Source organism: Cricetulus griseus, chromosome X (assembly GCF_003668045.3).
Source record: "Cricetulus griseus strain 17A/GY chromosome X, alternate assembly CriGri-PICRH-1.0, whole genome shotgun sequence".
Classification (NCBI taxonomy): domain Eukaryota; kingdom Metazoa; phylum Chordata; class Mammalia; order Rodentia; family Cricetidae; genus Cricetulus; species Cricetulus griseus.
Window position 1 is genome coordinate 34017498 of NC_048604.1, and position 15097 is coordinate 34032594.

General features: G+C 39.1%; 1 protein-coding gene across 7 annotated transcripts in view; it reads left to right on the forward strand.

Moving 5' to 3' along the window:
• Il13ra2 (interleukin 13 receptor subunit alpha 2) overlaps positions 1 to 14759 on the forward strand; it is a 59780-nt gene extending 45021 nt beyond the window's left edge. For all 7 annotated transcript variants that reach the window (XM_035450223.1, XM_035450224.1, XM_027433664.2 and 4 more), the window contains 4 exons: positions 648 to 793; positions 3477 to 3621; positions 13525 to 13640; positions 14608 to 14759. In XM_035450223.1, coding sequence (XP_035306114.1) covers positions 648 to 793; positions 3477 to 3621; positions 13525 to 13640; positions 14608 to 14664 — 464 coding nt within the window. In that variant the 3' untranslated portion in view covers positions 14665 to 14759. The remainder of the gene's footprint in view (positions 1 to 647; positions 794 to 3476; positions 3622 to 13524; positions 13641 to 14607) is intronic.
• Positions 14760 to 15097: the final 338 nt, after the last annotated feature.

Below are 15097 nucleotides of genomic sequence, written 5' to 3' on the forward strand. Positions count from 1 at the left end.
CCTTACTTTCCATTTTTAAAGACAGGGTCTCATTGTGTAGTCCTAGCTTTCCTGGAACTCACTCTGTAGACCCTGCTGGCCTCAAACTCAGAGATTCGCCTGCCTCTGTCTCCCAAGTGCTGGGACTAAAGGCATGTGCCATCACGCCCAGGAGTCTACAATTTTCTATTGTATGAGTTTGGGTGATTGGCTTAAGGTCTCTTTTCAATGTCCTTATCATATAAATGAAGATGGGGAAGACCATGAAACACCTTGTTGCAATTTCACATGTATGGTAACCACAGAGCAAGGATTAGTTAGAAAGCATTCACAGTAGTAGTAGTAATGGTTTGGTTGTTGTTTCTAAAGTTGCAAAATAAGGACATGGTTGCAATGACTTGTGTTTTTTCTTCTTGGGCTTAAATAGTTATCAATGTGGAATTTATCAAAAACAAATGAACAAAAATGAGTTTTCCAAATAACCAAATTTCTCAAGAAGTTCATCTTGATTGGCAAGCAACTTTGGTTTTCAGTCACATCCTGAGAATAATCTTGAGCCATTTATTTTGTCCCTGAAAATTTCTATTACAGAGTGTCCCTAGCTTTGGATGAGGGCTGCTGCTAATTTAGCAACTTACATGTTGAAACGGTTTCCTTCTGCCTTTCAGTTAAACCATTGACACCAGAATTCCTTCATATTACTGTGGAGAATTCCATTGAGATTAGAGTAAAATGGAGCACACCTGGAGGGCCCATTCCACCAAGATGTTATACTTATGAAGTTGTGGTCCGAGAAGACGATTTTTCCTGGGAGGTATGTTGTAATTATTTGCTAAAATCTTAAGTGTAGTATGTAAAAATAACAGGCTACTAGAGAATCAAAATCTGTTGCGGTTCAAAAGAGGAATGGACCATGACAAGTATTTCTGTTTACTTTCCAGAAGGCCATATCCAGTGGACAAAGGAAATATTTAAAAAAAGTATAACTAAATCATTCCAATTTTAAAGTTGCAAAAGACCCTGGATACAATCTAGTTACTTGTTTCTAATTATGTCTTAGTAAATTAAGTTACAAAACCATGCACGCGCGCGCGCACACACACACACAGAGAGACAGAGAGAGGGAAAGGGAGAGGGAGAGAGAGAGAGAGAGAGAGAGAGAGAGAGAGAGAGAGAGATCATTTCTTTCTTTGTCTGAAAATATTTTTTCATTTTATAAATTTAAATTAGAAACAATCTTATTTTAGATGTCAATTCCAGTTCCCTCTCCCTCTCCCTCCCATCCTCCCATGCCCCCTACTGATCGCCCATCTCATCCCCTTTCTGCTCCCCAGGGAGGGTGAGGCCTTCCATGGGGATCTTCAAAGTTTTTCATATCATTTGGAGCAGGGCCCTAGCCCTACTCCCTTGAGTCTACACTGAGAGAGTATCCCTCTTTGGGGAATGGGCTCCCAAAGTCCATTCGTATACTAGGGATAGTTACTAATCTACTACCAGAGGCCCCATAGATTTCCCAGGCCTCCCCACTGACACCCACGTTCAGGAGGTCTGGAACAGTCCTATGCTGGTTTCCCAGCTATCAATCTGGGGTCCATGAGCAACCCCTTGTTCAGGTCAGCTGTTTCTGTGGGTTTCTCCAGTCTGGTCTTGACCCCTTTGCTCATCACTTCTCCCTCTCTGTAACTGAATTCCAGGAGTTCGGCTCAGTGTTTAGCTGTGGGTGTCTGCTTCTGCTTCCATCAGCTGCTGGATGAAGGCTCACTTATGTTAGTCATCAATCTCATTATAGGGGAAGGGCATTTAAGGTAGCCTCTCCACTATTGCTTAGATTCTTAGTTGGGTTCATCCTTGTATATCTCTGCACATTTCCCTAGTGCCAGATTTCTCTTTAAACCTATAAAGGCTCCCTTTATTAAGGTATTTCTTTTCCTGCTCCCCTTCTCTTCTTCCCCCTACTCAATCTTCCAGCTCTCTCATGTCCTCCTAACCCTCTTCTTCTCCCTTTCTCTATCTCCTAACTCCCCCTACCCTCCCTCCGTGCTCCCAATTAGCTCTTGAGATCCGTCCCTTTCCCCTTCTCCTCCTTATTTCCTAGATTTTCTGATGGTGTGGATTGTAGGCTGGTAAACCTTTGCTCTATGTCTAAAATCCATATATGAGTGAGTACATACCATGTTTGTCTTTCTGTGACTGGGTTACCTCACTTAGGATGGTTTCTTTTACTTCCATCCATTTGCCTGCAAATTTCAAAATTCCATTGTTTTTCTGCTGAGTAGTACTCTATTGTGTAAATGTACCACATTTTCTTTATCTATTCTTAGCTGAGGGGCATCTAGGTTACTTCTAGGTTCTGGTTATTACAAATAATACTGCTATGAACATAGTTGAACAGATGTCCTTGTTGTAAGAATGTGCATCTTTTGGGTATATGCCTAAGAGTGGAATTGCTGGATCTTGAGATAGACTGATTCCCATTTTCCTGAGGTACAACCATAAGGTCAAAATTAAGAGTCCTTAGGGATACAACAGATTTTCTAGACAAGAGAGGCTTGTAAGAGGGATGATTGTTGTGAGACCAATTACTTCCAAGTGTCAGGGATTTGGTGATTTCTTTAACCCCACTTTGGTGTATATTGCTTTGATTTATGTGTTTCAAATTTCGAGACTGGTAGAGACAAGGTGAACTACTTGTCCTCAATGATTCAATTCATATACAAAGAGAAAAATGGTAACTGAGTTAATATCCTTGTTCCAGGAAGTTGAGTTGACTTCACTGTCAAACCAAAGTATATTCAAAACCCGAGTCCCAGTCCACTTAAGTCTATATTACATATTCTCTAGGCTCTGAAGAGAGGATAAATAAATGGAAAGCAACCATAGTGTATGAGAAGAACTCTTGTAGAACTTTAAAGTGGAAACCTGAAGTAATTTCTTTACTTTTTCCCACTGTTATCCTTGTGAGTGCTTCCACATATTTTGTGATAATCTCATATCTGAAGTGGGAATTTTGTGCCAATTACCAAGGACTATTACTTGGGCCTTCAAAGGTTAATCAGAGCTAAAAGAGGAGGGGATGCATTTTGAGTATGAACTCTCCAGTTTGCAGAAAGTCTGCATTCACACGATGATTTTTATTTCAGTAACTTATCTTATGTAGCCTTCCTTTTCCCACTTATAGAACCTGGAATCTCAGACACTAATCTGGACACTATGTACATCAAATTATGTAGAGTTGTGACACACTCCACATACTGTTCCTTATTGCAAGTAACCAATGATCTTGATAGGATAAAAGATAAAATTAAATACAAATACAAAGTGGAACAAAAAAACGCCTTCAAAAACCAGTGTACAGAGATGATCAATGCTAGTATTATACCATTCTAGTATCTCAATGCAGGTGTTTTATGTCCCAGAACATTTTGAAGCTGAGAGAGGAAACCACTGCAGTTGCATTTAGGTCAAATGAACACACCATATTTTCTCTTGGCTTTCAGTCTGCCACAGAAAAAAACGACATGAAGTTGAAAAAGAGAACAAACGAGAGTGAAGAACTGTGCTTTTTTGTAAGAAGCAAAGTCAATATATATTGCGCAGATGATGGAATTTGGAGTGAATGGAGTGAAGAGGAATGCTGGGAAGGTATGCACTGAAAGGATAGGAACTGAGTCACTTGGGGCTGTTTGCTCTCATTGTGCTAGTAAACTTGAGATCTAAGAGTCTTGTGCATCATCGACAATTGGGGGGAAAGCAAGTACCTCAGTAGATGACAGGCTTACTAAAAATTAGTGTTCATTTGGAAGTAGAAGTCCTGTTTTACTTTACTAGGAATGTTTGTTTGTCTGCTGTGAACATTTCATGGTCCTTCTTGCGGGAAGGTAGAGAGTCCATTTTAATCAATATTTTTGTGCTTTCCATTTTCACCAGAACAGAACTTTAACAGTAAGGGATGCAACTGACTCCCAGTGTCTAATGCTAGCTACTGGTATTTTTCTCATTGAGATTTTCTGGTTTCATGTCTGTTGCTGTGATAAAAAATACCCTGCCCAACAGCAACTCAGGGAAGAAAGGGCTTATTTACCTCATGGCTCCTGGTTACAGTCCACCATAGCAGGGAAGTCAAGTTGGCAGAAATTTAAAACAGCTCCTCACACCAGCAGTAAAGAGAAGTAAGCAATACCTTCATGAATCTAACCACTGCTCAGGCAACTCCTTTTCATTCAGTCCACTGCCTGTCCCATGAAATAATGCTGCCATGTCCAGGGTGGTTATTCCCACCTCAGTTACCACAAATAGAATGCATCACAGGCATGCCCATAGGCCAACCTACTCCAAACAACTCATTGAGACTGTCTTCCCAGGTGATATTACAGTACAGCAACCTGACAGTTACAACCCACCAACACACAATCTATAATTAGGGAAAATGATCACTTCCCTTGCTAATGGAACATGATTTATGATAAAAAGATATTCAAATTTCATAATGATATAAACTTAAAAGCTCAGAAGATAACATATAATATGATTTGTTTCAGAATATATTAGCATATTACAAATAACTGAGGCCAGACCATGGTGGCACATGCCTTTAAGCCCAGCACTTGAGGGGCAGAGGCAGGCAGATCTCTGAGTTTGAGGCTAGCTTGGTCCACAGAGTGAGTTACAGGACAGCCAGAGGTGTTATCAAACCAAAAAAGAAAACAACAGCAACAATCAAAAAAAACCAACCAACCAAACAAACAAAAAATCCAAACTACTGATAATTATTCAAAATTGAAGAAAATCACTTCAGCATTGCATATTTAGATATTTATATATGGATGTATTTGTAATAAAGGTGTAAATATAAACAATAACCTATTATCAATTGTTACTCTTTCACATGATTCAACTAGACTGGAATCTTTGACTCTACCTCCCTGCAAATACAGGAGACTAATTATTCTGTATCCATGTATCAGATTCCAGGGATTAGATATACAACAGTAATTATTATTCTCATCAAGTCCATGTATTCCCAAATTGGGAAGAAATAAATCATAAGCAAGAAAAATGTATTATAAAACAACTAGGGATTGTGGAGGAAAATAGGGTAAAGAGGAATTCAAGCAAGAGATGTGTATAATCAGAGAGAATACTGTTACTGTTTCTACAGTTTTTATTTTTGTTTCCACTATCAAATAGCTGAAGTATATGTGTGCGTGCGTGCATGCGTGCATGCGTGCGTGCGTGCGTTCGTGTGTGTGTGTGTGTGTGTGTGTGTGTGTGTGTGTGTGTGTGTGTGTGTGTGTGTGTGTGTGTGTGATATCTTGAGTTATATTATGTCATTCATCCACAAATTGTATAAAGCACATTTGGTGAGTTTTCTTTACCACATTATCAAAATGTATATATTTTTGCAGTACATGTAATGTTGATACCTGAGATTTTTTTTTCCAACTTTTTAAATTTGAATTAGAAACAGGATTGTTTTACTTGACAATCCCATTTCCCTTCTCCCACCCGTCCTGCCCTACCCGGCCCCCCCAACAAAAACCTTATCTGTCACATATCTTTTCTGCTCTCCCTGAATGGTGAGGCCTTCCATAGGGTGTCATCAGAGCCTTTTGTTTCCTTTGGGATAGGGCCTAGGCCCACCCCTGTGTGTCTTGGCTCAGGGAGTATTCCTCTATCTGGACTGGGCTCCCAAAGTCCACACCTATGCTAGGAATAAATACTGGGCTTCTACAGGAGGTCCCATAGATTTCTGAGGTTTCCTCACAGAAACCCATGTTTCTGGATCAGTCCCATGCTGTAATTTCAGCTATCAGACTGGGGAGCAAGAGTTCCCGGATGTTCAGGTCAGCTGTTTCTGTGTGTTTCACCATCGTGGTCTGGACCTCTGTGTTCTTCACTGGTCCTTCTCTGCATCTGGGTTCCAGTTCAGATCGGTGATTAGTTATGGGTGTCTGCTTCTACTTCCACCAGCTGCTGGATGAAGGCATAAAGTCAGTCATCAATCTCATTATCAGGGGAGGGCATTTAAGGTAGCCTCTCCTCTGTTGCTTAGATAGTTAGTTGGTGTCATCTTTGTAGATCTCCAGACATTTCCCTAGTGCCTGATTTCTCTGTAAACCAAAAATGTCTCCCTCTATTATGATATCTCCATTCTTGTTATCGTGTATTCTTCACCTGACTCATATTTTCTGATCACTCATGTCCTCGGCATCCCTCTTCCTCTCCCCTTCTCATTCTCCTAGCTCCCTCCCCCCTCTTCCTGTGCTCCCAATTTGCTCAGCAGATCTTGAACCTCTCCCCTTCTCCAGGGGACCATGTATGTCTCTCTTAGGGACCTCCATGTTTATTAGCTTCTTTGGCAGTGTGGATTGTAGGCTGGTAACCCTTACTCTATGTCTAAAATCTGCTTATGAGTGAGTACATACCATGCTGTCTTTTTGCGATTGGGTTACATCGCTCAGAATGGTTTCTTCTAGATCCATCCATTTTCCTGCAAATTTCAAGATTCCATTGTTTTTTTCTGCTGAGTAGTACTCCATTGTGTAAATGTACCACATTTTCTCTATCCATTCTTAGGTTGAGGGGCATCTAGGCTGCTTCCAGCGTCAAGCTATTACAAATAGTGCTGCTATGAACATCGTCCTTGTTGTATGAATGTGCTTCTTTTGGGTATATGCCTAGGAGTGGAATTGCTGGATCTTGTGGTAGACTGATTCCTATTTTTTTGAGGAGTCGCCATACTTATTTCCAAAGTGGCTGTACAAGTTGGCACTCCCACCAACAGTGGAGAAGTGTTCCCCTTTCTCCACCTCCTCTCCAACATGAACTGTCATTGGTGTTTTTGATTTTGGCCATTCTGACAGGAGTAAGATGGTATCTCAGAGTTGTTTTGATTTGCATTTCCCTAATGGCTAAGGATGTTAAACACTTTATGTGTCTTTCAGCCATTTTAGATTGCTCTATTGAGAATTGTCTATTTAGTTCTGTACCCCACTTTTTAATTGGGTTGTTTGGTGTTTTGGAGACTAGCTTCTTGAGTTCTTTCTATATTTTGGAGATCAGCCCTCTGTTAGATGTGGGATTGGTGAATATCTTTTGCCAGTCTGTGGGCTGCAGTTTTGTCTTGCTGACTGTCTCCTTTGCCTTATAGAAGCCTCTCAGTTTCAGGAGGTCCCATTTATTAATTGTTGACCTCAGTGTCTGTGTTACTGGTGTAATGTTCAGGAAGCTTTCTCCTGTACCAATTAATTCAAGGGTATTTCCCACTTTGTCTTCTAATAGGTTCAGTGTAGCTGGATTTATGTTGAAATCTTTGATCCATTTTGACTTAAGATTTGTGCAAGGAGATAGGCTTGGGTCTAACTGCAGTCTTCTACATGTCTGCAACTAGTTATGCCAGCACCATTTGTTGAAGATGTTCTCTTTGTTCCATCGTATAAATTTGGATTGTTTGTCAAAAATCAGGTTTCATAGGTGTGTGGGGTAATATCACGGTTTTCAATTCTGTTCTATTGGTCTACCAGTATATTTTTGTGCCAATACCAAGCTGTTTTCAGGACTATAGCTCTATAATAGAGCTTGAAGTCAGGGATGGTGATGCCTCCAGAAGTTCCTCTATTGTACAGGGATGTTTTGGCTATTCTGGGTCTTTTGTTTCTCCATATAAAGTTGAGAATTGTTCTTTCAAGGTCTGTGAAGAATTGTGTTGGGATTTTGATGGGGATTGCATTGAATCTGTAGATTGCTTTTGGCAAGATTGCTATTTTTATTATGTTGATCCTACTTATCCAAGAGCATGGGCGATCTTTCCATTTTCTGGCATCTTCTTCAATTTCTTTCTTTAGAGACTCAAAATTCTTATGATACAGGTCTTTCACTTTTTGGTTAGTGTTACCCCAAGGTATGTTATGTTGTTTGTGGCAATTGTAAAGGGTTATTTTTCTCTGATTTCTTTCTCCACCAATGTGTCATTGGTGTATAGTAGGGCTATGGATTTTTTTGAATTAATCTTGTATGCTGCCACTTTGCTGAAGGTGTTTATAAGCTGTAGGAGTTCCCTGGTAGAGTTTTTCCCGTCACTTATGTAGACTATCATATCATCTGCAAATAGTGAGAGTTTGACTTCTTCCTTTCTGATTTGTATTCCCTTGATCTCCTTTTGTTGTCTTATTGCTCTAGCTAGGACTTCAAGGACAATATTGAAGAGGTATGGAAAAAGTGAACAGCCTTGTCTTGTCCCTGATTTTAGAGGAATTGGATGGAGTTTCTCTCCATTTAATTTGATGTTGGCTGTCTGCTTGCTGTATATTGCATTTATTATGTTGAGGTATGTTCCTGTTATCCCTGATTTCTCCAAGACCTTTATCATGCATGAAGGCATGTTGGATTTTGTCAAAGGCTTTTTCCGAATCTAGTGAGATGATCATGTGGGGTTTTTTTCTCAGTCTGTTTATATGGTGGATTATATTGATGTATTTTCATGTTAAACCATCCTTGCATCCCTGGGATGAAGCCTACTTGATCATGGTGGATGATTTCTCTGATATGATCTTGTATTCGATTTGCTAGGATTTTATTGAGAATTTTTGCATCAATGTTCATGAGGGATATTGGTCTGTAGTTCTCTTTCTTAATTTTGCCTTTGTGTGGCTTGTGTATCAAGGTTATTGTAGCCTCCTAAAAAGAGTTTGGCAATGTCCCTTCTGCTTCTATTTTGTGGAACAATTTGAGGAGTATTGGTATCAGCACTTTCTTGAATTTCTGGTAGAATTCTGCAGTGAATCCATCTGGCCCCGGGCTTTTTTTGGTTGGGAGACTTTTGATGACTGCTTCTATTTCCTTAGAGGTTATAGGTCTGTTTAAGTTGCTTATCTGTTCTTGATTCAATTTTGGTAAGTGATAACTATCCAGAAAATTGTCCATTTCCTTTAAATTTTCCAATTTTGTGGAGTACAGGTTTTCAAAGTATGACCTGAAGATTCTCTGGATTTCTTCAGTGTCTGTTGTTATGTCTTCCTTTTCATTTCTGATTTTGTTAATTTGCATGATCTCTCTCTGCCTTTTGGTTAATTTGGATAACAGTTTGTCTATTTTGTTGATTTTCTCAAAGAACCAACTCTTTGTTATATTGATCCTTTGAATTGTTTTCTTTGTTTCGACTCTATTGATTGCTGCCCTCAGTTTGATTATTTCTTGGGGTCTGCTCCTCCTGGGTGAATTTGCTTCCATTTTTTCTAGGCTTTCAGCTGTGATGTCAGATCTCTTGTGTGGCTATTCTCTAGTTTCATCATGTGAGTACTTAGAGCTATGAACTTTCCTCTTAGTACTGCTTTCAAAGTGTCCCATAAGTTTGGGTATGTTGTGTCAACGTTTTCATTGAATTCTAGGAAGTCTTTAATTTCTTTCTTTATTTCTTCCTTGACCCAGGAATGTTGCAAATGCATGTTGTTCAATTTCCATGAGTTGGTAGGATTTTTGCACTTTGATTTGTTTTTGATTTCTATCTTTAAAGTATGGTGGTCTGATAAGACACAGGGGATTATTCCAATTTTTTGTACCTGTTGAGATTTGCTATGTTGCCGAGAATGTGGTCCATTTTTGAGAAGGTTCCATGTGATGCTGAAAAGAAGGTATATTCTTTTGTGTTTGGATAGAAAGTTCTATAAATGTCTGTTAATCCCAATTGGGTCATAACTTCTGTTAGTTCCTTTGTCTCTTTGTTAAGTTTCTGTCTTGTGGTCCTGTCCAGTGGTGAGAGTGGGGTGTTGAAGTCTCCCACTATAACTGTGTGAGGCCTTATTTGTGATTTGAGTTTTAATAATGTTTCTTTTACGAATGTTGGTGCCTTTGTATTTGGGGCATAGATGTTTAGAATTGAGACTTCTTCCTGATGGATTTTTCCTGTGATGAATATGAAATGACCTTCTTCATCTCTTTTGATTGATTTTAGTTTGAAGTTTATTTTGTTAGATACTAGGATAGCTACCCCAGCTCATTTCTTGGGTCCATTTGATTGGAGTATCTTATCCCAACCGTTTACTCTGAGGTATTGTCTGTCTTTGAATTTGAGGTGTGTTTCTTGTATGCAGCAGAAGGATGGATTCTGTCTTCATATCCAATCTGTTAGCCTGTGTCTTTTTATAGGCGAGTTAAGACCATTAATATTGAGGGAAATTAAGGACCATTGAGTGTTTACTCTTGTTTGTTTTTGGTTTGTTGTTGGTACTAGTATTGTATGTGGATTTACCCTGCCTTTTATTTTGTGTTTTTGTAGAGTGGGATTATCTATTGCTTATGTTTATTCGAGTGTAGTTAATTTCCTTAGGTTGAAGTTTTCCTTCCAGTACTTTCTGTAGGTCTGGATTAGTGGTTGCATATTATTTAAATCTGATTTTGTCGTGGAATATCTTGTTTTCTCCATTTATAGTGATTGAAAGCTTTGTTGGGTATAGTAGCCTGGGCTGGCATCCATGTTCTCTCAAAGTTGGTAGAATATCTATCCAGGTCCTTCTAGCTTTCAGAGTTATCATGGAGAAGTCTGGTGTAATTCTGATAGGTTTGCCTTTATATGTTACTTTATATGTTATATATATCTTTCCCTTGCTGCTCTTAATATTTTTCTTTATTCTGTACATTTGGTGTTTTAATTATTATGTGACAAGGGGACTTTCTTTTGTGATGCACTCTATTTGGTGTTCTGTAGGCTTCTTGTACTTTCATTGGCATGTCTTTCTTTAGGTTGGGAAAGTTTTCTTCTATGATTTTGTTGAATATGTTTTCTGCATCTTTGAGTTGGGTTCCTTCACCTTCTTCTATACCTATTATCCTTAGGTTTGGTCTTTTCATGGTGTCCCAAATTTCCTGAATATTTTGTGTTATGGATTTGTTAGACTTCAGATTTTCTTTGCTTGAAGAGTTTATTTCCTCTAGTTTGTCTTCAGCGTCTGAGATTCTGTCTTCCAACTCTTGTATTCTTTTGGTTATGCTTGCATCTGTGGTTCCTGATTGTTTACTAAGCTTTTCTACTTCCAGCATTCCCTCAGTTTGTGTTTTCTTTATTGTCTCTAATTCAGGTTTCAGGTCCTGAACTGTTTCTTTCAGCTGTTTAATTGTATTTTCTTGGCTTTTTTGGCTTTCCTTGATTTCTTGCATCTTTTGGTTTGTCTTTTCTTCCATTTCTCTGAAGGATTTTCTGATTTCCTTTCTTAGATTCTCTATCATTTCCATGAAGTTGTTTTTAAGGTTGCTCTCTTCTGCTTCTTCTGTGTTGGGATGTTCATGTCTTGCTGGTGTAGAGTCCCTAGGCTCTGGTGGTGTCATATTGGTTTTCCTGTTGTTGGATGTGTTCATATATTGTCGTCTTCCCATCTCTTGTTCCAGTGGGTACAGTTGGTGCCACTTCCTTTCCTGGTGTGTATGGGTCCGGTGTTCTCTTCAAGTGTGTGCAATTGACTTTGATACTCTGATGGGTTTCAAGTTGGGTGCAGGTAGGTCTGAGGCACTTGCTTTCCAGGTGGGTGAGAGCAGCACTGGCTCAGAGATGTCAGCTGACTCTGGGTTACTTGGTCCTCAGGGCTCGAGTCATCCTGTCGAATATTCCTGGGCAGGGTTTGTCAGGGTGGGCAGATGGAAGTTGGGCCCAAGTTAGGGGCCGAATCAGCTCACCTCTGCACTCTCTGCACTCTGTGGGGGCCTGGAATGGCCCATTGATCTCTGCAGAGACAGGATCCCAGGGTCCTCAGGGACCGATTCAGTCTGCCTGCAGATCCTGGGGTGGTATTTGCCAGGGTGCACAGGCGAAAGTTGGGCCCAAGTTAGGGGCCGAATCAGCTTACCTCTGGAATCCCTTAGATTTATTTTGTCCTGACAGGTATCTCTTGGGAGGGTCCTAATATAGACTTACAAGTTAGGAACAAACAATTTTTTGAGTTGCTTGTAGTTTTAGGTTTTAGGCTACATTTTTTTTTTGTTGACCACTTCACATTATAGCAAAACAGGCCAGTTTCAAGTATGCATATTTGTATATATTATACATAATACATATATTTAGTTTACAAGCATATATTTATTCTCCTACAGTTCTGGAAAGTGAAAACCTGAGCTCAGGTTACTGACCACACTCAGGCTCTGCTCTCCAAAGTGTCTTTTTAGGACAATTAAATTTTTAATACTATTTTTGTTATTTTTGAGAATGTTATGTGATACATTTTGATCATATTAAACCCCACAGCTCCTCCATATCCACCCTCACGTTTCTACCCTCCCAACTTTGAGTTGGCATTTCATAACTGCTGGGAGAGTGAGAGTCAGCTTTCTTTAATAATAGGAGCCCTGATCATTTGACTACACTCTAGGTCAGGGCCCATTCCCACCAGCACTTTGGCAACACACACTGGACTTTATGGTGGGGGGGAGTGGTACAACAATATTTTGGCAATAAAATAACTTCTTAGGAATTGTCTTGACTAGAGAACACAAACAGCCTCATGAAAGGAACTTTCTGCCCTGACCTTGTTAATTTTCCATGTCAGGAGACATGTTAATTTTCCATGTCGGTTACTTCTCTGGAAATTACCCCTGTAAATCTTTACTATGCTAAGCATTACAATTTGGCTAAAGTTTTCTAGAAGTGATTAAGATCTGAAGGGAATAAGATGAATACAACTTGAGGTGGGGGGTAGATTTATAGGTCTGGTTCTAAAAGTTGACATGCTGTATGTTATTCCAATAACATTTCAGAGATACTAGGCTTGGAAGGACAGATTTGTTTAGAGTTTAAGTACTGCCACTGACAGTTCTTGCTACGCAGAGGCAGCATTAACTCTTCACTCCTGGATCTGCTGAACTCTTGGTGCTAGGGTGCTTGCCTAGCATGCTTAAGGCCTGTGGTTAGAGCAACTACCTCTGCTGAAACAAAAGAAAAACTACGAGAGAGGGACGGAGGGAGAGAGAGAGGGAGAGAGAGAGAGAGAGAGAGAGAGAGAGAGAGAGAGAGAGAGAGACAGAGAGAGAGAGAGACAGAGAAAGAGAGAGACAGAGAGAGAGAGAGAAAGAAAAAGTGTCACATCTAAATGCCAAACATCAAAGTCATCTCTTGTTCTTTAGTTCAGTCTCTAAAGTATGAGACACATTTTAAAGGGTGACCTTGCAATGTTAGCATCATTACCCTCATGTGTGTCTTTATTCAAGACCAGACTTTGTTCGTGAGAATTAGGAGATACATGGGACTTATTTGTTTAATTACTTGACTCTTGTATACTGTGCTTTTAATGAAAAATGTCATAATATCAAATTGGAAGCAAAATGGTACATGCTTTGGGACTTAGTTTTCTAATTGAAATGGGATAGATGTCACAGCTCAGCAAAGTAGTTCTGTAGGAAATGTTCCCCAACTCAGACCCATCTGTGGTGTTTGTGCATTGAAGTATATCAGCGTAACTCCATTTCTGCAATACTGACCGTTTATTTAGTAAATAACTCAATTTTAAAGGTCTTTATAAAACTTTAACATTTCCCTTTTATTATTATTATTTTTTTAAATCCTAGGTTACACGGGGCCAGACTCAAAGGTCATTTTCTTAGTACCAATTTGTCTTTTCTTTGTATTCCTTTTATTACTTCTCTGCCTCATTGTGGAGAAAGAAGAACCTGAACCAAGACTGGTAAGTTGTTCGAGGTTATATTATGGCTTAAACAATAGACCCACAAAAGTAATGCATTTAGAATTCATAGACATGCATTATTTTCATAGTACCAGTTTATATTTTCTTTGTATTCCTTTTGTTAATTCTTTGCCTGATTGTGGAGAACAAACCCAAACCAACATTGGTAAGTTGTTTAAGGTTATATTTTGTCTTAAACAGTAGACATAGAAAAAGTAATGCATTCATGGCTCATAGACTGCATTTTGTACCTTTGCCTGCTCACTATGAGGTATGACTGAGACTATATTCATTATGATGATATTATCAGAAAATAGTCATTCAAAATTGATATTGAAAAGCCACATTTTTGGGGGTGGCAGTTAATTTTGTCAAAAATGGAAGAAAAATATGTTAGATATGAAATTTCAGAGATCTTTAGATTAGAAAACATTACAGGACTTGAACTCCAGGAGAAAAACAGGATTGGGAGGGGAGTAGGAGACATAGGTGGCAGGAAGTTCAAACAGCTGGTCACACACACTTACAGTGAATCGGAGAGAAGTAAATGCTTGTGTGCTTGCCAGTCAGCTTTCCTTCTCCATTTCTACACAGTTCATGACACAAGCCAAAGTAACCCTGCTACTCACAATGGGATAGGTCTTCCCATGTCACTTCATGTAATTAAGATAATTGCTCACAAATATGACCACAAGTCAACCTGACCTGGAAAACTAGCTCATTGAGATCCCCTTCCTAGATGATTCAAAATCATATCCAGTTGAACTTAAAACTAACTATGAAGTAGACTTTAAGGACAAGTGTGCGTGAGGAAAAAAAAGATTCCTAACTCTGTGTTTTATACTGGTAAGATTGGGGATATGCAGGAAATGTTTTACTTCTCTGCCCGTTATAGTCTGAGTTGTTAATACTGGTGAAATCGGGTTATCAATGATTTGTTAGTGACAGAGCTCTTTTTGTATTTCAGAACTTTCATATGGATCTGAACAAGGAAGTTTATTCTTATGAAGAGACCCTCTGTTAAGCTACCCTTTTCCAGGTGTAGAGCCAAACAGCATGAATCATATTAAACTCATTTTCTCTTCAAATTCCAAATATATTGAAATTTATTGCAACACAGTGTTTGGCCTGATATTGTTGGGTTTTTGACTCAAGGGCTGCTGTATCTCAATTTGGCTTAGCATGTGATAGTCCTTTCAAGTATTGGCATTACACATGTGTGACGCAATGCTCACCTTCATTATTACATTTAGGTACACTTTATGGTACACAAACTGTTAGCAAATAGTAAACTTATTATATTCTAGTAATCGTTTTGTTTTCATATAAACATATGGTGAAAGTCCAATATGTAGAGAAATCAAGAGATGGGTCAGATTTTATTCAATGTTGCATTGATAAAATAACAGGATCTTAAAACTATGGAGATACCTCACAATCTCGGAAAATGAGACTTA